The 24,335-nt window shown below is 40.6% G+C and overlaps 1 protein-coding gene across 1 annotated transcript in view; it reads right to left on the bottom strand.

Annotated features, from left to right (window-relative positions):
- The window catches only part of exoc4 (exocyst complex component 4), a 554,471-nt gene that overhangs the window by 18,888 nt on the left and 511,248 nt on the right, over positions 1-24,335 (bottom strand). Inside the window, exons 14-16 of the mRNA XM_072241246.1 lie at positions 10,998-11,139; positions 9,301-9,479; positions 5,962-6,121 (exon numbers count right to left, since the gene is read on the bottom strand). Of these exons, the coding sequence (XP_072097347.1) occupies positions 5,962-6,121; positions 9,301-9,479; positions 10,998-11,139 (481 nt within the window). The remainder of the gene's footprint in view (positions 1-5,961; positions 6,122-9,300; positions 9,480-10,997; positions 11,140-24,335) is intronic.

The raw sequence follows: 24,335 nt of genomic DNA, 5'->3' as shown, positions 1-24,335 counted from the left end.
CTCTCGGTTTTTTTTGCACTACCTTACTTTCCATTTTCTATTTATGATTTATAATTTAAATTTTTAATATTTACTATTGATTTGTACTCCAAGGAGCGGGAAGCACAGAATCAAATATCGCTGTGATGATTGTACGTTCTAGTATCAATTGTTTGGTGACAATACAGTATAATGTATAACGTATAAGGTGTGACAAGCGTAATGCTATGAACAGAAGCCAACAGTTTAATCCAGAGAAATTTTTTAGAAAGCTAAAAGCAACTATCTCATTAACAAGGCATTTTCGCCCGCAGAACTGCTGCTCACTTGACTTTTTTTTGTTATTTCACACCATTCCCTGTGAACTCCAGAGAGAGTTGTGCATGAAAATCCCAGGAAATCAGCAGTTTCAGAGGTACTCTAACCACTCTGTCTGGCACCAACAATCATTTCAAGGTTAAAGTCACTTAGATCCCATTTATTCCCCATTCTGATGTTTGGTTTGAACAATGACTGAACCTCTTAACTATGTCTGCACACTTTTGTGAACTGAGTTGCTGTCACATGATTGGCTGATGAGGTATTTTGAATTAACAAGAAGGAGTAAAGTGGCCACTGAGTTTAGAACCCATAAAACTGAGGTGGAAATAGGTTATCCTTGATCCTGATGTTCTGTCTAAGATTTGAGGAGGGTAATGCTGTGAACAGAAACCGGCAGTGCAATCCAGAGAAATAATAAAAGAATTAAAAGCAAATCAATTACAACTTGATTGAAATCCATCGGAGGCTTACTTTCCAGCCACCCTTTCCGCTCACCGGCTTATTGAGAGAGCCACCAGTATAGTTTATAAATTTCTCACAAGTGTGAAATTTGGGCACATAATATGACATAGGTACTGACTGATCACATGCAAATGTATCAATTTTGGTGTAATCCAGGGGCTCATAGAGTCATAGAGAAGTACAGCAGAGAAACAGACCCATCGGCCCATCTAGTCCATGCTGAAACCATTTAAACAGCCTACTCCCATCGACCTGCACCTCCATATCCCTACTATCCATGTACCTATCCAAACTTTGCTTAAACGTTGAAATCGAGCTTGCATGGACCACTTGTGCTGGCAGCTCATTATTACACACTCTGAGCAAAGAAGCTTTCCCTCATGTTCCCCTTAATCTTTGCACATTTCACCCTTAAAAAAAGTTCCCAACCTTTTTCATGCCATTGACCAATACCATTAAGCAAGAGGTCCATGGGCCCCAGGTTAGGAACCCCTGGTGTAATCAAAGAACATTCGGATTCTGCAGGGAGCGCTCATGGAGTGAGGTCGTCTCCCTGGCTTCGCTCCATTCCCGTTATCCTTTTTAACCTATGATCTCCTTGATTTAATCAACTTTAAGTACACCAGAAGACTTACTTTATCTCTCTGAATTACTGATTAATTGACTTCCTTTTGTCAATTGCAACTTTTGAGCTTAAAGAAATGAGTACGAGATCTAAAACCAAAGATGGGAAAGACGCTGATGGGAATGGAGGAAAGAAGAAAGGTGACTCTAAACCAACGGAATTAACTTACGAAGTTATGGTGAAGTGTTTGGAGGAAATGCTTGCGCAGCATCGGATAAAATTATCTGAAAGTTTAACTGCTCAATTTGAACAACATCGTCAAAGCCTCAATGAAGATTTAAAATCAATCACGGAATCTTTGAAATCCCTGAATTCTGATGTTCAAAAACATGATGCAAAAATTTCTGAGCTGGATACTAAATCTCAGAAGATGGATACAAAAGTTGAGATCTTAGAGAAGAATCTAGCTTCGACTACTAAACAGCTCCAACAACTTAAATCCAAAGTTATTGATCTTGAGAATCGATCGAGAAGACAAAATTTACGTTTAATTGGCTTACCCGAGGACGTTGAGGTTGGAGATCCTGTAATATTCTTTGCTCAACTTTTAAAGGATTCGTTCGGTTCAGTTTTTCCCAACGATCCTCCATTACTCGACCGCGCCCATCGTATACCATGGGTAAAGTCGGCAGCGGCTGTTTCCAAACCCACACCAGTTATTCTTCGTTTCCATTATGTTAATGTTAAAGAACAACTTCTCCAGATCGCTCGTCGACAAGGGATGATCAAGTATCGTCAGCATTCCTTCAGGATAGTTCAAGACTACAGTCCTGAAGTGATGAAGGAACGACTGACTTTTAAACCTTTAATGTCGGAATGCTATCAAAAAAATCTCAAACTGGCACTACTGTACCCTGCACGACTCAGAATCTCTCTCCCCGATGGAAATCGTCGTGTCTTCCATTCTACAACTGCCGCTCGGAGCTTTTTGGATGATAATTTCCCATCTGATACAGACACCCTCTCTTAGTCTGTGTCGGGTGCTTCCAGCACCAATTTTTTTTTCTCTCTGGTTTTTTTCTTCAAAATAAACCTTCTACTACCGTGCGATGAAGGTTTTTTATAAGTCTAAGATTTTTGTTCTTTGTTTATTACTATAGTGATTATTCTATAATTTATATAGAATATTTATCTTCTGTGAATAACATCATTTTCCCTTAGTTAACCTTTTGTTTTAACTTATCCTTTTTCGTTATTACTAATGATCCGATCCGACGGTCATTTGTAGTTATATGTTTCCTATTTTTGATTTTCGCATAATTAAAATGGCGACTTGTCTTTCTTTTTCTATAATCTTTGTTTTTTTTTTCGGGACGCCATGTTCTTATGCTTCTTCTTCCCATAATCCATTTTTCTTATTTTGGAAGCGATTTTTTATTTACTCGCTTATAATTAACTAATTATATGCATTGATACTGTTTTTTTTAATTTCATATATTTTAGTAATTTTTACTATGGAGACTAATTTACAATACTGTTTATTTTTCACATATATTTGTCTTCGGGAGGTCACTTATTTAACATACATTTTTGGAGTTGCCCCCTGCAGAAATGGGGTTAAAGTTAGTATTAGTTAGTGCCTTCTTCAGCCTTTTCTGGCTTAGTTCAGGTTTCTACTTGGGGTTGGGGGAGGGGGTTGTCTCAAAGAACATTCAGCACCTGACACAACCCCCAACTCTTCTATCATCTAGAGATCCCATTGTTGCTTGGTATGGTGTTTGCCCACAGGTTGCATGGATATGATATAAATGAATTAAACTCTGGAGTAATTCATTGCAGAAATGATGACAAGGTTAATGGTTTTACATTTTGTATGGCAGAAAATAGTGAACAGGAAATTTAACACAGCCAGTAAGAGACACATAGTTAGCACTGATGTTCATTGTGAGTTTTAAAGGTCTAAGTCTGAAAGCTATAATTAATACTTTTAAAGAATAATAATATCTGACATCTGCGCTCACCCCATCTTCATGCCACCTTCACAGAGACAGAGTTGCTCTTGTCCTCAACTACTGCTGTGTGAGCCTCTGTATCCTTTCTCCACTAGTTCCGCCATCTACCACTCCCAGATGAGCTCAGCACCTAAAGGTGCGCTTTGAAAGGGAGAATAAAACTACAGCTGTAAGGATTATCTGGTGGCCCTGAGATCTCTGTCTCAGAGGCTGATGTCAGAATGTCCTTCAAGAGGGTGAACCCTCACAAGGTGACTGGTATCTGTGGTGTGTCTGGTAGAGGTCTGAAAGCTTGACATTTTCAATCTCTCATTGCTACAGTTAGAAGTTCCCACCTGCTTCAATAGGGTAACAATCATAATAGTACCCAAGCAGTGCAGGGTGAGCTGCCTTAATGACTATCATCCAGCAGCATTCACATAATGGTTACGGTCAGAATCAATTTCTGCCCAAGCAAGGCCCTGGATCAACTGCAATTTGTTTATTGCCACAATAGGTGTACAGTAGATGCATTCTCAATTACTCTTCACACGGCTTTGGATCATCTGGACAAAATTAATCCTTAAGTCAGGCTGCTGTTCATTGACAACAGTTCTGTGTTTAACACAATCATTCCTACAGTTCTATTCAAAAAAACTCCAAAACCTCGGCCTCTGTACCTCCCTCTTCAGCTGGATCCTCGACTTCCTCACCGATAGACCACAATCTGTGCAGATCAGAAATAACATCTCCACCTCTCACATAATCAACACTGGTTCACCTCAAGGATGGAGTTCTACTCTCTCTACACCCATGATTGTGTAACCAGGCACAGCTCAAATACCTTCTATAAATTTGCTGACGACACAGCTATTGTCCGCTGAATTTCAGATGATGACAAGAAGGCATACAAGACAGATCAGCTAGCTGAGCGGTGTCGCAGCAACAACCTCGCACTCAGCATCCGTAAGACCAAAGAGCTGATTGTGGACTTCAGAAAGGGTAAGACAAGGGAACACACACCAGTCCTCGTTGAGGGATCAGAAGTGGAAAGGGTGAGCAATTTCAAGTTCCTGGGTGTCAACATCTCTGAGGATCTATCTGGAGCCCAGCATATCGATGCAGTTACAAAGAAGGCACAACAGTGGCTACGTTTCATCAGGAGATTGAGGAGATTTGGTATGTAACCAAAGACACTCGTAAATTTCTACAGATGTACCAAGGAGAGCTTTCTAACTGGCTGCATCACCCTCAGGCATGGAGGGAGGATGGGTAATGCACAGGACTGGAAAAACTGTAGAAAGTTGTGAACTCAGTCAGCTCCATCCGCATCCCAGCATCTTAGTGTTCTCAGCATCCAGGACATTTTTAAGAAATGATGCCTCAAATAGGCGGCATCCATCATTAAGAACCCCCATCAACCAGGACATGGCCTGTTCTCATTCCTACAGTCAGGGAGGAGGCACAGGAGCCTGAAGGCGCACACTCAATGATTCAGGAATAGCTTCTTCTCCTCTGCCATCCGATTTCTGAATGGACATTGAACCCTTAAAAACTGCATTACTACTTTTTTTTCTCTTTTTGCACTATTTATTTAACTTATATATATATATTTACTGTAATTTACAGTTTTTATTATGTATTGCAATGTACTGTTGCCACATAACTAAATTCATGACATATAAAAGCGTTATTAACCCTGATTCAGATACACATCTTTACCTCTTCCACCACCACCACCACCCACACCCCGCCAACTTTCCACAGCAGCATTCCATCTGTGATTCCCTTGTTCATTCATCCCTCCCCACTAATCTCCTCCGGCATGTATCCCTGCAAGTGACAGAAATGCTACACCCGCTGAGGTGTACAGGTGAACTAATAAAGTGGCCACTGGGTGTACATCTGGAGAAGAGTCTAAAATGCATTCCATTAATTAATTTTCCAACCTATTAGTCTTCTCTTAAATGTAAATTCTATTAATGACGAAGTTAAGAACTAAGTGGAGTATTAGGTTTCACATATTTACCATTTTCTGATGAAGAGGTGTTTCCCAAACTAATTTTTAGATTTATGATTTGCTCACTTTCAAGGATTCTTCATATAACCATATAACAATTACAGCACGAAAACAGGCTTCTTCGTTTCATGTTCTCGATATTTATTGCTTGCTTACTTGTCTGTCTGCCTGTCTATTTATCTATCTTTTCTTTTGCTTTCTTTTTGTATTTACCCAATTTGTTATGTTTTGCACTCTGGTTGTTCACCCAGTTGGTGTGGTCTTTCATTGATTCTATTATGGTTATTGGATTTATTGAGTTTGCCCGCAAGAAAATGAATCTCAAGGTTGTATCTGGTAACTTTGATAATAAATTTACTTTGAACTTTGATGCGGTGCTTGTATCCCTGAATTTTGGGCTTCCCATGTCTGTGATTAAAGGACCAGCATTACTCTGCTATTTGTGGTGAGACTCAGCCATATTTTTTGTATATATTTTGTAGCTCTGCCTGGCAACAAAGACACGTAGTATTTTTTTTCTTTATCCAATGGGAGTTCGACAGTGAAAGCTAGAAAATTACATTCTATTCTTGCCTTACATCATTGCTCATAATGAGACAGTTCCCAGCTTCTCCTGTACTAACCTTGCAAAGTCGAGATCTGCCTCTCGAGACATGGTGATGTTGGTCAGGTTCTGCTGCAGTACGAATATATTTCTGCACATTTTCTTGATCCCTGATTCACTGATCCTCTTGAAATACTGTGCACCATTGATCAAAATGCAAGAGATGAGGTGACCCAGGCCTAGGTTTAACGCAGAAAGAAACGTTAAATCTTTTCTCAAATTAACAGTGATGCAATCATTCAATTCTCCTGTAGGTAACAAAATAATAAAGGAATATAATTAATGTTCAATAATTCTTCAAATGAGCAGAGCATTCTTCATTCTATTTGGGTCAGCAGAGTTTTGCATGACAGTGTAATAGTTATTCCACCATTTCTTTCCACCATCACCTTGCAGGCTGCAATGCCATTCTACCTCACTATAATTTTTAAATAAATATGTCATTCCTCCTTTTCTGCAGCACTCCGTTCAAATAAGGGCTTGTTCTTTGTATGCAGGTAATCCTTTGATACCCTGTTCAACTTGTCATTCTTTTCATATGATTGAACTTGTTTAAATATGAGTCAAATGCAAAAATAGTAGTGCGATTACTCAGATCGAGTATGATGTTCCCCTGAGGGGTTTCCGGAATGTTAGGATGGATTTCCTTAATGGAGAACGCCTATAAGTGAGAGGCTGTTGCATGGGCAGCCACTATATAGTCCTTGACAGCTCAGGGTCAGGGTCCAATGGCATGATGATGGGGACTCTTCATTGTTGCAGCCTTCATCCGCCTTCATTGCCATTGTGATGTGTCATCATCTTCTGCCATCTCCAGCACTGAGGGCTTCATTGGATTGCTCTTTGGAACCTTCCCCTTGACCTTAGCACTACGGGTGACCCTACCAGGAGGTAAGCACTAAAAAGCTGAACTCCAGATGGCGTCGCTCCTGGTATATCAGAAACTCACTGGCCTCTCCACCATGATAAGGTGACGATCCTCAGAGAAGATTGAGGTATCAATATCCTGACTTGGGTTTACATCAACCAATATCTAGACTCAGAGAAAGTAACTAAGGGAGTAGAAGTGCCTTTCCTTGGGTTCTTGTTAAACCTGCACCAAAGAACTACCTTCTTCCCGACAGTTAGTGGCCATTACCCAAATGCTCCTATCATATCCTGATCATTCTCTCAATACCTCCTCACTTTGATTTTTAATTGCAGAACAATTATAAGAAGGAATTCTTACTTATTTTTCCCTTTTGTAATCCAAAATTACATTGAAAATCAACAAGTTAAAAATCAACAGTTTGCAATTTTTTCTCCAGCTGGAAATAGAGCTGGAATAATTGGTCAGTGTGGCCAGTCTGCATGGTCATAACCTTTATGAAAAACTTTCCCAAACTTCAAACTTCCCAAATTCCTACAGACGCACTTGTTCCATTTTCCTTAACTTGGTAACAACAGTGGCTCCATTTCATTAGGAGTTTGAGGAGACTTGGTAGGTCGCCAAATGCTCTCACAAATTTCTACAGATTACCATGGAGAGCACTCTAACTGGCTGCATTACCGTCTGACATGAGAGGACCACTGCTCAGGATCAGAAAAACTGCAGAAAGTTGTGAAATCAGCCTGCTCTATCTTGGGCTCTAGCCTCCCCAGCATCAAGGACATCTTCAAAAGACGATTCCTCAAAAAGGTGGCATGTGGCATTCATCATTCAGGACCCCCAGCACCCAGGACATGCCTTCTTCTCATTGCTACCATCAAGACAGAGATACAGGAGCCTAAAGACACACACTCAACATTTCAGGGACAGCTTCTTCCCCTCCGCCATCAGATTTCTGAATGGATGATGAATCTATGAACACTATTTTTTGCTCTCTTTTTGCATTACTTAATTTAATGTTTAATATATATATTTAATTTTAATTTATAGTTTTAAAAATTATTATGTATTACAATGTACTGCAGCCACAACAACATACTTCACAACATATGCCAGTGATGTTAAACCTGATTCTGATATGTTCTGCATTCAGCTTGGTAATAATTCCCTCCTGAATTTAAACGCGTCACAAACTTCCTCCTCCATAAATTCTGTTATTGCTTTACTAAGTATAAGCTCTCAAAACTCAGTCTTGGTACCATTCTAGTTTTCACTGAATTCTTCCTGATGCTCCTAGTGTTTTCCCCAAGGGGTTCTGTCATCTGGTAATGTATCTTTGCAAGATAATCTAGTAAATAAATGGATGAGTTTGTAACGATAAAATTGATGACAGGACGAGCTCTGACTCTAGCCCTACATCAATGACAAACTCAAATAAATGAGGGTGACAAATATTAGATAAGACTGATCTGTACAGAAAAGAACAATGTGGATGCACTGCAAAATATATAAAAAATAAATATATTTATTTTTTATAAATATATTTTATAAAAGGTAGCGGTCTAAAAATTCTGGATATATGCAGTACTTCTGCACTTGAGTCAGTACAGGGCTCCACGTTATCTTTTACTGTGGCACTGATCGAGCAAGAAATTGAGGGATTAATTTATTTGAATAATCTGAGTGGACAAACAGGACACAAAGAATTTAATGCTACAGCTATACTGAAAAATAATCAGATAGGAAGGTAGCTTAATAATCGAGAATGAAAGGAGTGTGAGGGCAGGGAGTTCTGAAGTAGGATTCTAATCTCAGGGGAAAAGGCTGAAATAAGCATGAGAATATTTATTTCACAATGAACATAACTAAAAATAGATTATCTGTTCTTTAATCGCAAACCAGCTATCATGCTTGCCTGTCCTCCAACAGTGTTTCAAAACAGCAGTCGTAAAGCATAAAGCACCTTGTGGTGTCGTGAGGATATGAGATGCATTGTGTGCAAGATAGATCTATTCACGCACATTCACCGCACAAACTTTACTTCCCACTCTTCACATTGGTATTCTCTCCACAGCACCATTTCAAATTCTAAGTTGACCAATGGTTAATGTACTTGTCTTTAGACAATGTGTTTGCATATAGATTTTGTTTTAAAAATAGAACAGCTCTCAAACTTCCCTTTCAGGGAAATTCATAAATTGTTTGGGAGGTAAAGATAGACAATGCAAATATGCTATTAGATGGGCAACCAACTGGGAGACACTACATCAATTTAGTTCATAATTATGCTTGTCTGTCAGTGTATTTGTACATGATTGTAATTCAGTAATGGGAGTATAGTTTGTCAGCTGATGTGAATAAATCTTTTCTGAATCCAACAGTGATTTCAACAATTGATTTTTTGTGTATTAATGGCCGAAAATCAATGGTCTGAAAAAACTCCTGGTGCAATTGCATGCAGTTGTATTGATTAAGTTTCAACTGATTTACCTTCAAAAATGTATTGGAATTTGTGTTGCTGTAAGCTGCCACTCATAGCTTCTTCGATAGCGCTGATGTCTTTGTTCAGTCGCACCACCAGGGGGTCATAATCCATGCTCTCTGCATTTGCAACAATGGCATAGTTGCCTTGCTTGGCCAGTGGGATTAGATAGTGAAAACAGTGAACTCTGAGGAAACAAGGGAAGACAGTGTAAAATCCCCAAACTACTGAACTGCCTTAAAGGAAAATGAGTCAAAATAGTGTAAAATTCTCAAAGATCTTCAGCTTTTATTATCACTCCACAACTTGGATTGAATTAAATAGAGACGCATCTAAGGCTTCCTTAGATCCACTTCCTTAACAACAATTGTTAATTATTTTACTGTGACTGGCTGTTCCACAAATGCAAAAAGTTTACCTGCACCATGGTAGTAATTGATTTCCTTGGTTTCACTGGATAAACATTACTTCTACTGTGTCCTATCATGCCCCTTGCTCTCCACCAGGTGAGGCAGACTGCTTTCTTGGTGGTTAGATATCACTGTTGATCCCATGTGCTCAATCTGCTGGAGATGACTTTGCATGCTAGGACAGGCATGCCCCTATTTCATTCGGGTATGATTAAACGTAATTGTATTACATTTATAACAGAATCCCACACAGGAATATAGAATATTACCCAGCAATAGTGTTGCTGGTAGCCTCCATATGTTATTTTGACCCATTCCTGTTACTGATCCTAGTCTGTTCAGTGTAATCAGTGCTCAAGGACGGTCTTCCTTGTAAGATCCATGTGCCATGTAACTCTCCTCCACTCCCAGTACGCTCTGTTTGTTATGAACTCTTAAAGATTGAACATATCACCATGGCTACCTGAGATTGCCATGGAAATCCTTCAGCAGTGCTGATCCAGTTCTCATGAGGCAGTGGTGATATGATGTTACTACTGCCTGTCTAGCAAGCAGCGGACTGTGTGAAATGTGCAGATCAGTTTTTAATGCGTGTAAACCATTTGAATCATGTTGGTGCTTTGTTAAAGCAAGTATTTCTCATTTTCATTACTTTATTTTGGCAACCTGTGTTTGGAGTCACTGTTAACCTCTAAAAATATTTTGCAAATCAAAAATAGAGGAAAAGCTTCTTCCCCTCTGCCATCAGATTCTTGAATGGACAATAAACCAATCATGAACAATACCTCACTTTTTTTCAATTTATATAATATATATCTATATTCTTTATTGTAACTTAAAGTTTTTTCATGTATTGCATTATACGCCTCCTGTAAAACAAACTTCACAATATCTGCCAGTGATATATAACCTGATTGTGATGGGCACAATCTAAGTTCCAATCACTTCAAATGGTTAAATTAAAATAATGACAATAAATAAAGAGAAAGACCATTCTGCCCCAATGAAGATCATTCCTCAAGTTTCTAAATCTTCAAGCAAATCATGAATGGTGTCATGCCTGAGAAATGAAGTAAAGAAAAACTTCTTGATCAAAGGATTTTCGGACGTGGCATAAAAAAATCAGGGAACATCAACTAAAAATTATATTTTCATTGATATTGTGTTTAGCACATTAAATTGTATTCAGATGCTTCAGGGAAGGAATAACCTTTGAAAAGCCGCGCCAGTTTAATATAAATGGGAAAAAGGAGCTATGAAAATGTTTGGTGGGTTTGCTAACAACAATACTGTACCTGACTTCCAAGTGAAGCACTAGTAAACACCGGTCAGCCATTTCTTGAAATGACTTTGCAAGGTCGTTGAGGGTCTCCATAATCTGCTCAGACACAGGGGGAATATCCATGTTTATATGGACGTCTTGCCCTGGAGAAAATGCTGTGGAGTAGGAACACAGGACAATTTAAACCGCTGTGGTTATGTAAACGGTAGGTTATAAAGCTGGAGGTACTGAATTGCATCTGTTATAGCCAGGAACCACCACAGCTTGGCTCTAACTACACAAGGTTCAACGTTTTAACTCCCAATGTGAAGCAAAATGCTCCTTTAACGCTAAGTCCTCTGACAGGCATTAATGTTGCAATTCACAATTTTGCTCAAGCATAAGGTCAAGTAATTCATCCTTTCATCTTCAGTAACTGCTTTTTAATTCATTTTCCCTTTGGTGCTACAGCCCCTTTTTACCATAAGACAAATGACCAGAATTAGGCCATTCGGCCCTGCTCCACCATTCCATCATGGCTAATTTATCAGCCCTCTCAACCCTATTCTCCTGCCTTCTCCCCATTACTTTTTTTGCCCTTGCTAATCAAGAACCTATCAACCTCTGCTTTAAATACACCCAATGACTTGGCCTCCAGTACCATCTGTGGCAATGAAATCCACAGCTTCACAACCCTCTGGCAAAAGAAATTCCTCCTCATCTCTGTTCCAAAGGGATGTCCTTGTATTTTTGAGGATGTGCTCTCTGGTCCTAGACTTTCCCACTATTGGAAACATCCTCTGCATGTCCACTCAATCTAGGCCTTTCAATATTTGGTAGGTTTCAATGATATCCCACCCCACTCCCACCGAGCCAGAGAAGCACATGATCAAAAAGTTGGAGAGCAGCAGAGATCACAGAGGAGGGGCAGTGAGAGAGGGTTTCACTGAGCACCCATTGACAGGAAGATCTAAACTTCTTCAGGGGTAGGCATCCCTCAAGGAGACTTCGCAGTGGAGTAAAAATCATAAACATGAGAAAATCTGCTAAACGTTTTGAGACTTTGACTGAAGGGACAAGATGGAGGTAGTTTGGAAAGGAGATATAGACATAGGTATGGGATCTGATTTTTTTATCTTGGCCTGTGTCAAACCTTATTGGTTGGATTCCTTCACCCTTGAAATTCCAAACTACTCATCTGGTTTAGTTTAGGGAATGTGGTATGATCTAAGCACTAGTTTGTACGGTTCAGTGCCACAGGAAAGAAACCACTAAACTTTTCTAAGGATTACACAAAAAGTGCTGGAGGAACTCAGCAGGCCAGGCAGCATCTGTGGAAAGAGTACAGTTGACGTTTCGGACCGAGACCCTTCATCAGGACTGGAGAGAAACGGAGTAGTCAGAGTAAGGGGGGGGAAGGGGAGGAAAAGTACGAGGTAGTAGCTGATAGGTGAAACTGAGAGGGGGAGAAGAGAAGTAAAGAGCTGAGAAGATGGAGAAGCGGCAGAGGGAGATGATGGGCAGGTAAGGAGGTAAGGTAAAGGAGGGAAATGGGAATGGGGAATGGTGAAGGAGATGGGGGGAGGTGGAGTGGAATGGACAATTACTGGAAGTTCGAGAAATCAATGTTCATGCCATCAGTTTGGAGGCTCTCCAGACAGAAGATAAGGTGTTGCTCCTCCAACCTGAGAGAGGCCTCATTGTGGCAGTAGAGGAGACCATGAACTGATATGTTGATGGACTAAACTTTTCTATCTACTTGGGTTTCAGATTCAGAAGAAATGCACACTTTTAAAAAAGTATCTGGCTTTCACTGTCTTACCAGAATTTAGACAATCTTGGGAAATCTTGTTCTCTACACGTAGACAGAAACTTTCAATCTAGTTAATTTGCTTTAGAGACTAGTTCAATTTTGTTGTTTTCCAACAATATGCTGCTGGCAAGATCTAGCTACATTGAACTGATAATACTGTAAAGGGTAACGAACATCACAATAAATATTACAGATGGTGCACAAATAGGAAGCTGTTACAGGACTGATAAATGGCGCAGAAGGGAATATTTATAAGCAACTGCATTATCAAACAGTAAACAACCTCAAACAACACTTTCGGAAGGTTTAACAAAATCTGATTTCATCCACCCTTCAACAAGTACAAGACTAATACTTTGAATGTTTAAAACATGAAAAAAGGCCATTGCCCTATCTCCACTTAGATACTGAAATTAATTCACACAGATTCTATTTTCTTTCTATCTGTATTTTTCAACAGAATTTAAAGCAAATTCAGCATAAATGATCTATGATGTTGCTTTTTATCAGGTTCCAGCTTCACTCCTGGTGTGCTGTAATAGGTCTGTCAGATAGTTTTCATCTCAAATGTTTTCCATCTTTTTTTCATTTCTGAACACATGGGCCTACTGCAACTTTCAGATGTTTCTTTTTATTTATCTATTTAATAAGCTCGTTAAATATCCAACTAGTGGGCATGGAAGAGTGGTCAGATTTGTGGTGCACTGACATTTGTCAGGATCTGTTGGACCTTGTGTTCCTGTTCCAGCTTGAAAATATACTGGTCTAGAAACTGAAAAAGGCTTGGAAATATAGGCCGAAGATGCTCAGGTGTGCAGAGAATTTTTCTCTGTGCACAAGGTTAAGGAACTGTCTCCTTTGTCTGGATCATTGAAACACCGATCAAAAATGACTACAAAAACAATTGTCCAAGGGTGAGATGCAGTGGAAGGGGTTTATTGGAGGACGGGAAGGGTTGGTTGGGAAGACAATTATGGACAAGGATAAAGGTACAGTCAGAAGAGAAAATCTGAATGGACTGACAGCACCAGTAGTATTTTCTTTTGGCGGGAGGGGGGGAGGCTGTTTGCGGGGGCAATAATCACTATTGAGAAAACTTAAAGGTACCACCCATCGGGAAGCAGGTTAACAGTGGCACAGTGGCATAGCAGTCAGCATAACGCTTTACAGCACAAGCAATTGGAAAATTGAGGTTCAATTCCTGCTGCTGCCTCTAAGGAGTTGGTATGTGCTCCCCATAACCGAGTGGGTTTCTTCCGGGTGCTCTGGTTTCCTCTCACATTCCAAAAAAGACCCATGGGTTAGAGTTATACACATAAAGTTGCTGGTGAACGCAGCAGGCCAGGCAGCATCTCTAGGAAGCGGTACAGTCGACGTTTCAGGCCGAGACCCTTCGTCATGGGTTAGAGTTATTAAGCTGTGGGCATGCTATGTTGCTGCATAGTAACACTTGCGGGCTGCCCCAGGACATCTCCAGTACTGTGTTGAGCATTGACGCACTGCACATATGTTTCGCAATACATGTGACAAAGAAAGCTAATCTAATCAAATCTATCTACCCTGGATTTCCGAGCAGCGTCCCAGGTACGGTCAGCCCTTTAAATAACATGAGGCTAATCTCAGTTGCCTCAGTAGGGCCTGCTTTTGTATATAAGGCCCATGCCATCTGTTCAACACCATTTCATGTGATGCCAAAGCAATTGTTGAATGCCATTTGTCACCAGCTGCAGAGTCAGAGGCCTCTGCCTTGGCAAACTCAAAAATCTGGAAACTTGCTGCTGATGGGCCAGATTTTGATTTGTTATTTGTAAAAATTGCATTGGACAGTGCACAAAAATTGTTCAAGGTCACTACAACCTTGAACAGAGAAGTATGTTGGAAACTGTTTGTTTAATTGTTTCAGAAAACGTCAACATATAATTCCATAATAATATGGGAGCTCCTTCAAGCTGAGGAAGAGAATAGCTGACTTCATAATGGCTACAAAATTATTCTTAATGGGGAAGGAGAGTAGCTTTAGTTTAGGTGAGGTAAACTGGTATAAGATGCACCAATAGAGACTATTAGTCCTGTCATTTTATAAAGTACTCAACCCCAATTTTCCACAAGTTTTGCACCTCATTCAAGCACTGGCCAATGGCTCCCACTCAGTGGTATGTGACTTGAGCTTGGAAGTGGCAAAGTTTACAGGGTCCATGAGGCTTTAATCGAAAAGGTAATTAACATTTTTTTCTGAACAGTACAGCACCAGACAGGCCATTCCACCTACTCAGTTGATGCCAATTTACACTAAATGTCTTCCTCCTGTTTATTATCCATATCTCTCCTTATTCATGTGTCTATCTAAAAGCATCTCTATCTCCACCAAACTGCCTGATTCCAGTACAATCCATGGTAGTCCATTCCAGGCACCTGTTACTCTGCGTAAAACTTGCCCCTCATGTCACCTTTGAATTTCTCCCCCCTAATCTTAAAAGTATGTTCTGTTTCCACTCCAGAGTGCAGATTCTGACTGTCTAGCAAAGTTCTGAGGAGGGAGTTTTCCTAAGTCCTAAGTTTTCCTCACTATTCAGTTAGAAAGTTCACAAGAAGGTAAAAATAATTGAAAAAAAAGATAAACAACAGGAATTCTGCAGATGTTTGAAAAAAAAGATATATATATATACACACACACACACGCGACACTCACTGGCCCAGCTATGGGATTTGCATTCCTGGGAATTGGCAGCTCCTTGAAAGGATTGTTCTTTGATGTAACACACATCAAAGTTGCCGGTGAACGCAGCAGGCCAGGTAGCATCTCTAGGAAAAGGTGCAGTCGACGTTTCAGGCCGAGACCCTTCGTCAGGACTAACTGAAGGAAGAGTGAGTAAGGGATTTGAAAGTTGGAGGGGGAGGGGGAGATCCAAAATGATAGAAGACAGGAGGGGGAGGGATAGAGCCAAGAGCTGGACAGGTGATAGGCAAAAGGGGATACGAGAGGATCATGGGACATGAGGTCCGGGAAGAAAGACGGGGGGGGGGGGGAACCCAGAGGATGGGCAAGAGGTATATTCAGAGGGACAGAGGGAGAAAAAGGACACATAAAAATGCACACATTCTTTCTCTCACTCTCCTTTTTCTCCCTCTGTCCCTCTGACTATACCCGTTGCCCATCCTCTGGTTTCCCCACCACCCCCTTGTCTTTCTTCCCGGACCTCCTGTCCCATGAACCTCTCATATCCCCTTTGCCAACCACCAGTCCAGCTCTTGGCTCCATCCCTCCCCCTCCTGTCTTCTCCTATCATTTTGGATCTCCCCATCCCCCTCCCACTTTCAAATCTCTTACTAACTCTTCCTTCAGTTAGTCCTGACGAAGGGTCTCGGCCTGAAACGTTGACTGTACCTCTTCCTAGAGATGCTACCTGGCCTGCTGCGTTCACCAGCAACTTTGATGTGTGTTGCTTGAATTTCCAGCATCTGCAGAATTCCTGTTGTTCTTTGATGTGATCCATTTGTTGTGGGGGACGGGTAGAACAAGTAAGGCTCCCATTTATTGAGTTTGTGGATCACTGCGCCAGCTGATCTCATGGCGCTGCTCCACAGGTCGGGAATTCTAATGCTGCATGTCATGAGGTCAGATTTTAAGAACGAACATTTCCAAATACCTTCACCCCTCAGGAGTGCTAGTCAAGGATGTCAGAAAAAGTTGAATACACTCTATGCAGTCGGCAATGTGGGTGCCATACAGCTGACCCCTGCTTTGACTCTTCGTGGTTCATTAATATGCATGATATGCCAGCTCACTGCTGACCTACCAAGACTCAGTCTTGCACCCCCACCTCTTGCTCCAAACTGGAATGTTTCAATGGTTCTCAAAGATTTTAAGAAGAAAGTTCTCTTGAGATTTTCTTCCTTATTGCCAACTTAGCTCAATGGTACAAAAACTGTCACTTCTACTCAAGCTCACCATTACTTTGCACAAGAGCTTAATAAATGTGAGCAGTGTAGAGTGACATTGACAGAAGTGAGCTGGAATTGTGCTTGACCAGAACACTGCAGTGAGCAAGCATACCTGCCGCCCCCCCCCCCCCCACCCACCTTCTCAGCCATTGTCAGGCCATTTGACCTTTCAATGTTTGTTGGTTTGTCATTGGCACAGAGGGAGAATCAGTCAGGTCCCATGCATTGATGGGCTTCGAATTCTTTTGTCACTGAGGCTGTTAAAAAAAAGAATTGATTTTCCTTGAAATTCTATTAAATCATCCGTGTCGATGTTTAATATGAGTTTTGTGTTGGCAGAACCATTAAGGACACAAGACAAGAGAATTTTTCCATTTGTCATTGCTTAAATGGGCTTCAGGAGAAGGAGAAGTCCTTGTAATTTTTTTTGTTTCACATCATGCCTTTTAATGCATAACTGCACTAATTTACAAGAAACAATCTTCCAGGAGGAACAGTCATTCTGCCAGAGAGGTCACCTGGGTTGTTGGCTCTTGTCTCAGCTGTTTCTTTCTGAGAAATGCAAACGAGAAAGTCCTAAAAGCTGAGACTTCAATGTACGGTGAAAATCAACAAGTCATAATGTTGTACATCATGAAAACATGAATCTCTGCTCTTACTCATCCATGCTGATTGAGCTGCCTACCAACACTGATCCCATTTTCCTGAATTTGGCCCACATCCATCTATCCCTGTATCTGTTCTTTAAATTGTACCCACCTCTAGAACCTTCTTTACCAGCTTGTTTCATGGATTTTTATACTCAATAACCCTGCCTATGAAGGAAAGTATTCTAAACACCTTTTCCTCCACCCTATCCATTTGCGTTGCCATCTTCAGGATGTTATGAACTTGCACCCAAAGGTGCTTCTGTACATCAACACTATTAAGGTCGCTACAATTTACTGTATATGGCTTATTGATACGAGATGACACAAAATGCATTATCTTACACTTGTCTGGATAATATTCCATCTGCCTCTGCTCAGTCCAACTTTCCAGCTGATCTATGTCCCTCGGGATCAAATTCCTGAGACTTGGCATATAATACAGGCTAAAACTGAGGGAATTCTTCGCTGTCAGAGGCACCTTCTAGAGGTTAAATCAAATCTCCATCCTAGACTCTAATTGGTCTCATCGTAATACTGTAGATTTTGTCCAATGACTTGACCAGTATTTGCAGTACTATGTAAAAGTCTTAAGCACCCTAGCTATACATAAGAGCCTAAGACTGTAGTAATTTCATGCATTGCATCGCAAAAGAAAGACAGATTTCATGACATACATGAGTGATGATAAACCTGATTCTGATATGGGTCTCTTTTGTGGACTGAGAGTGAGAAAGGGGCAGGGAAGGGGAATCATGGTTGGGTGAAGAGGAGAGGAGAGGGAGAGAGGAGGGAGTAGCAAGCAGCAGTGAGCTATTGTGTAATGATCAATAAATCAATTGTTTGGGGGGCCGGCACTCCTTCTTTGCCACCTGACCCAAACTCCTGCCACAGTGCTCCACCCTCTCCATTCCCACATCTCTTGCTCCCACCAGGCTTTGTCAGGCTTGTTGTGAACAGTTTGGGCTTTACATTTATTTTTTTGAGTCTCTCTTCTGAGAAGACAAAGGATTCAATTTGTTGACCACATCCAGAAGGCAATCGCAAGTCTGCATGTCATAATTTTCACTTTTGATCACGACCCAGTAACATTTGCTGGAAAGTTCCGGTGAGAAACCAGACTGAGATTACAGTCCATAGACATGTCTTCTGGATAGCTCCCTGTATGTACACTCTGCGGCCTCTGGTTATTTACCTGGATCAAGCACATTGAATGAGTTTTTTTTCTTCTTCTGACTAGCGGTGACAGAGCACATTTCAATACATTTATCTCATGAGTGAACAAAGGGTTTATTAGAATGGAATATTTTGGACTCAACGCCAAGTGCTGAAGATATTATCACATAGATAACATATTGAGCATGACAACATACAGTAACTGGATGACTTATTGAGTAAGATTAAAGAATAGTGTTCCAGTGATTATACAATTTACCTCTATATACAGAATTTGTTATGTTTGTTTTAGCATTTCCAAAATAATACTAGAATATATTAGAATTAATAGAATTACTAGAATACTGGAATACTAGAATTCCTGTTTCCCTCTCACACCTTCTCTTCTTACCTGCCCATCACATCCCTCTATTGCTCCTGCCCCTTCCCTTTATTCCTTTGTCTTCTGTCCTCTCCTATCAGATTCCCCCTTCTCCAGCCCTTGATCTCTTTCACCAATCAACCTCCCAGCTTTTTACTTCACTCCTCCCCGTCCCCTGGTTTCACCTATCACCTACCACCTTGTACTTCTTTCTCCCCTCCCACCCCAGCTTCTTATTCTGACTTCTCCCCTTTCTTTATAGTCCAGATGAAGGGTCTCGGCCCGAAACGTTGACTGTTTACTATTTTCCACAGATGCAGCCTGGCCTGCTGAGTTCCTCCACCACTTTGTGTGCGTTGCCTAGTATATAACAAACTGTTTTCTCCCATCGCCTTACTTGCTGGAGGATCGAAGAAACCAACATTCTAGAAGCAACTCTTTTGCCCATTGTGTCCATGTCAGTTCTTTGTAGATTTTGTTTCTCAAAAGTGAATGTTGAGTCCTGCTTTGTCACCATTTTCAGGCACTAGAGCTCAATTTGGAGAATAAATATAGTGTCTAGTCTCTTCCTGGTTCTTTCACTAACGTTTGTTCTTTACCTTTCCTTTGAAGATAAAACTACCAATAAAAGTAAGTTTTATTTCCTCTACCATCAAGACTGTAAACATCCTAATAAAATCCTCTCTCACCTGGAAGGGCCATTGTACAGGATCGGAAAAAGCTGCAGAAAGTTATACATTTAGTTAGCTTCATCATGGGCACCAGCCACCCTAGCATTGAGAACATCTTCGAAAGGTGAATGCCTCAAAAAGGTGGCATATATCATGAAGGACTCCTATCACCCAGGACATGCCCTCTTCTCATTGCTACCATCGGGCAGCAGGTACAGGAGCCAGAAGGCACACAGTCCACTTTTCAGAAAGAGCTTCTTCTTCTCCACCATCAGATTTCTGAATGGACAATGAACCAATGAACACCACCTCAATATTTCCCCCTCTCTTTTTTTGCACTATTTATTTAATTTTATTTAGTATTTTTATACTGTATATACTTATTATTATAATTTATAGTTTTCATTACTATGTATTGTAATGTACTGCTGCTGTAAAACAACAAATTTCACAACATACAGTACTGTGCAAAAGTCTTAAGCACCCTAAATTGCTTATATGGTTTCTGACAGTATTGTCTCCACAGAACCCTGATCTCAACATCATCAGGGCTGTCTGAGATTACCTAGAGAGATAGAAGTAAGTGAGACAGTCAAAGACTGCAAAAGAAATGTGGCACGTTCTCCAAGATGCTTGGACCAACCTGCCAGATGATTTCCTTATAAAACTGCACCATGGTGTGTCTCAGGTAATTGATGCGGTTTTAAATGCAAAGGGTGGTCACACCAAATGTTCATTTGTTTTAATTTTTTTTATAGTTTACTGCTCTTTGTAGCATTTTTTTTGATATTTAGAAACTTTTCATTTTATTAGTTTTGAAAGGATCTTTGCTTTACAGAATGTTTTTTATATGTGCCTAAGACTTTTGCACAAACTGTATGCCAGTGATATTAAACCTGATTCTAATTGTGGGGACAATTCCAGTTTCTGTTGACTGCCCCGTATTACTGAACCCTTCATCCACATCCTTGCCTTTCCTAAAAGTAATATTTTTCTTCAACTTCTTTTGCTTAGATAGCCATTTGTCATTCATGGACTTAGACAGAAGGGTTCGGAATATTCAGTAATCAAAGGTACCAGAATGAAGCCAGGAAAGAAGGTCATGAAAGGTTAATACAGTACTTCAATCTCTGCTTTGCATTCAGCAGGAAAAGGGCAGTGAAAGTTCTGTTCTTTTCTTAAGCCTGAGAATATGGGATCAAATCGCCATCAGCACAGCATAGAATTGGCATCTGTACAATTCAACAGATTCAGCTTCATTTAGTAAGATCATGACTTGATGCATTATACTGAAGCAAAGGATGAAGATACAACAAAGTTATTGTGAAACAAACAAATAGTTACCATCAGTGACCATGCACTTTTCATGCTGCTGCCATCTGGTAGAGGGTACAAGTGTCTCAGGACTCACATAACCAGGTTCCAGAACAGTTACTTCCCCTCAACCATCAGGCTCTTGAACAAAAGAGGATAACTACACTCATTTATCGAGAAGTTCCCACAACAAATGACCTCACTTTAAGGACTCACTACCTTGTTATTTCATGCTCTCGTTATTTATTGCTATTTATTTATACTTGCATTTGCACAGGTTGCTGTCTTCTATGCTCCACGTGATCCTTCGTTGATCCCGTTGACAGTTACTATACTGTAGATTTGCTGAGTTTGCCAACAGGAAAAAGAAGCTCAAGGTTGTATGTGGTGATGTGTATGTACTCTGATAATAAAATTTACTTTGAACTTTGATCTATTAGAAGATAGAATAGTACAGGCCTTTGTCCCACAATGGTGTGCCAACCTTTTAACCTACTCTGAGAACAATCTAATGCTTCCCTCCCGCATAGCTCTCCACTCTTCTTTCACCCATGTATCTATCTTATAGTCGCTTAAATGTCCCTAATATATCTGCCTCTACCACCACCCCCAGCAGCTCTTCACTGAAGGTGAAATGTTCTTTAAAGTGTTGTTTTTGAGAGATTATTTAAGGCTTTGATTTCAAAGCAGAAATTGTTCAAAGCCAATTTTACAGTTATTTTTTACTGTGCAGATACAAGGCTGAATGCTTCTGAACCACAGAGTTCTAGTGCTGAGTTCAGCTAGAGGTGGGGAACCCTACCCAAAATGGCCATTCAAATATGATGGCTTAGACAGTTCAAATCTGATATAATCTTCTTCTTCGTTCAAGGTCCATACAAACTAGATATGGAAGCCTGAGATTTGGTTTGGTTTGATGATGAAAACTGTTTTAGTATCTACTAAATGGCAACTTCAAATACATAAACTAACAAGGGGCAGGGAAGAAAATGGGCTTTTGGTTTGAACATTTAATTTTCTAGCTTGTATATGACTATGCTCACAGGTTGGTCAGTCTCTGAGTGAGTATATTAGTGCAGTCTGGGTCTTCGTTGATGGTTCCAAACATTTGGGTGGGGATAAGCCTGGTGGGGGTAGTGATGGGAAGCTAGTGAGGGAGGTGCTGAGGCTTAACAGGAAAAAAGGGAAATATCTTTGAAAGGGAATGGAGGGAGATAGAAAGGCAATCCGATGTGGTTGTGGGATAGAACTCAAGAGCCACCTGCTCCATTCATTTTTAGTTCAAATGGGGGTGAGGAAAATGTTAAATATTGGATTCTCTACGTTCAGTTTGGGCTGTAAATTTATCGACTGTCCACACAAAAATTTGTCTGGTTCCCGTTGCAATGATATCTGTAGTAGGTTAGTGATGACACAAGCAACTCAATTAAAAAGTTAATTAACTATTTGTTATTTTACTGTGACTACAGAATACTCTGTGGGTAACTTCTTTCTGCAATTTACTTTTGAACACCTATGTAAACTCTGGAGATTTCAATAAAACGAAAAGCAATTTCAAACGTCTGGAGATAAAATGACAGCCCTGTGCCTTCCATCAGCTCAGTAAACAATCATAATGAACAGCAGAATGACTGTCATCTATGATAAAATGCTAGTTAAACAAAGCTAGTATGTTATTTTCGTGAATTAATGTTACTGGTGGCTTACTTACTATTGCTCTTTAATGAATTGTCACATTAAAACAATGTAAAAGAATGCCATTTGCTGTTCCAGCAACAATACATAAATTCAACACAATTATCAAGAAACGACTAATCTCTCAGGCTTTGCCAGGGAGTTTAACTTCTTTATGATCACATCTTTTGATTTACACTTCAGTGTTTAAATCCATTTCGATTTCTTGTCTTAAATGTCAGAGTCTGCATCTTTCTACAGGTAAAGCACTACCAGATATAGTCACAAAAAAAATCCCCAGGTTAAATCCCAAACACGTAGTAATTCAACTTATCTTAAGTAAGCGACCAGTGCATTTGGCTGGGAGGGAATGAAAATAAGTGAGCCAGACGTTTCTTATCCAATGAAAATCAAAACAATAGATGCTGAGTGTTTCCAGCGTTTTCTGCTTCCATATCCAGCACGTTGCATGGAAGTGCACATTTGTGAGGATAACGGGTGAGAGTACGAAAGGCTGATTTGAAATGTTGTCTGATATCTCTCTTGCTGATAAAACAAAAGACTTCTCCACTTTGTTAAACTGTGATAAGGAATGAAAAGTCAAGTCAGCCATGTTTTTGTCCTTTAAATCCCAAGGTTACCAAAGAAAATTTTAGAACTGCTCTAGTGTGCTGGGTAACACAACAAAGATACCCCCAGTGGCCCAAGTGTACGTGTATCACATGTTACAATGGAACAACCCACTAAACCAAACTGTATCTATCTTAATTTCCTTCACCCATTTGAACAGAGAGGCAGTAATATTCAGATAACTCCTCAGTTACCAGGAAGGTTATGCTGTGCATCAGGGTATGCCTCCGTATAAAGTTGCATTTGCCTTGTTACTCAGGAACCACAGCTTAGAGCACGGAACAGGCCTTTCCAGCCCAATGAGTCACGCCGCCCAGTAACACCAGCCTAATCACAGGACAATCTTACATAATCGATTAACCTGCTAACGGGTAGGTCCCTACTAACCTACAAACGGGCAGGTCTTTGGACCGTGGGAGAAAACCGATAAATCTGGAGAAAACCCCCCAATGTAGAAACTCCACACTAACACAACTGGAACTGAACTCCCGTCTCCAAAGCCCAAAGCTGTAACAGTGGCGTGCTGACCGCCTTGCTACCACAAACAAGAGAAAATCTGTCGATGCTGGAAATCCGAGCAACATACACAAAATGGTGGAGGAACTCATCAGTGTAGGCAGCATCTATGGAAAAAAGTACAGTCGACATTTTGGGCCGGAACTCTTCGGCAGTACTGAGGAGTAGATTTAAAAGGTGGGGGGAAGGGGAGAGAGAACCACCAGGTGATAGGTCAAACCTGGAGGGGGAGAGATGAAGTAAAGACCTGGCAAGTTGATTGGTGAGATGAGGTAAGAGAGGAATAAGGGGATGGGAAATTGAAAAGGGGTGGGGGTTTGGGGGGCATTACTGGAAGTTTGAGAAATCGATGTTCATGCCATCAGGTTGGAGGCTATCCAAACGAAATATAAGGTGCTGTTCCTCCAACCTGAGTGTGGCCTCATCATGACAGTGGAGGAGGCCATGGACTGATGTATTGAATGGGAATTAAAACGGGTGGCCAAATTCCACTTCCCATTCCCATTTTGATATGTCCATCCATCGTTTTCTCACACTTCCGGTAATGCCTCCCGACTCCCCTCCCCACCTTCTTCATTTCCCATCCCCCTTTCCCTCTCTCACCTCATCTCACCAATCAACTTCCTGG

The sequence above is a fragment of the Mobula birostris genome, chromosome 23 (genome assembly GCF_030028105.1).
Source record: "Mobula birostris isolate sMobBir1 chromosome 23, sMobBir1.hap1, whole genome shotgun sequence".
In the NCBI taxonomy this organism is placed as follows: domain Eukaryota; kingdom Metazoa; phylum Chordata; class Chondrichthyes; order Myliobatiformes; family Myliobatidae; genus Mobula; species Mobula birostris.
Note: the sequence above shows the minus strand (reverse complement) of the source record. Positions and strands in the feature narration are given on the sequence as shown.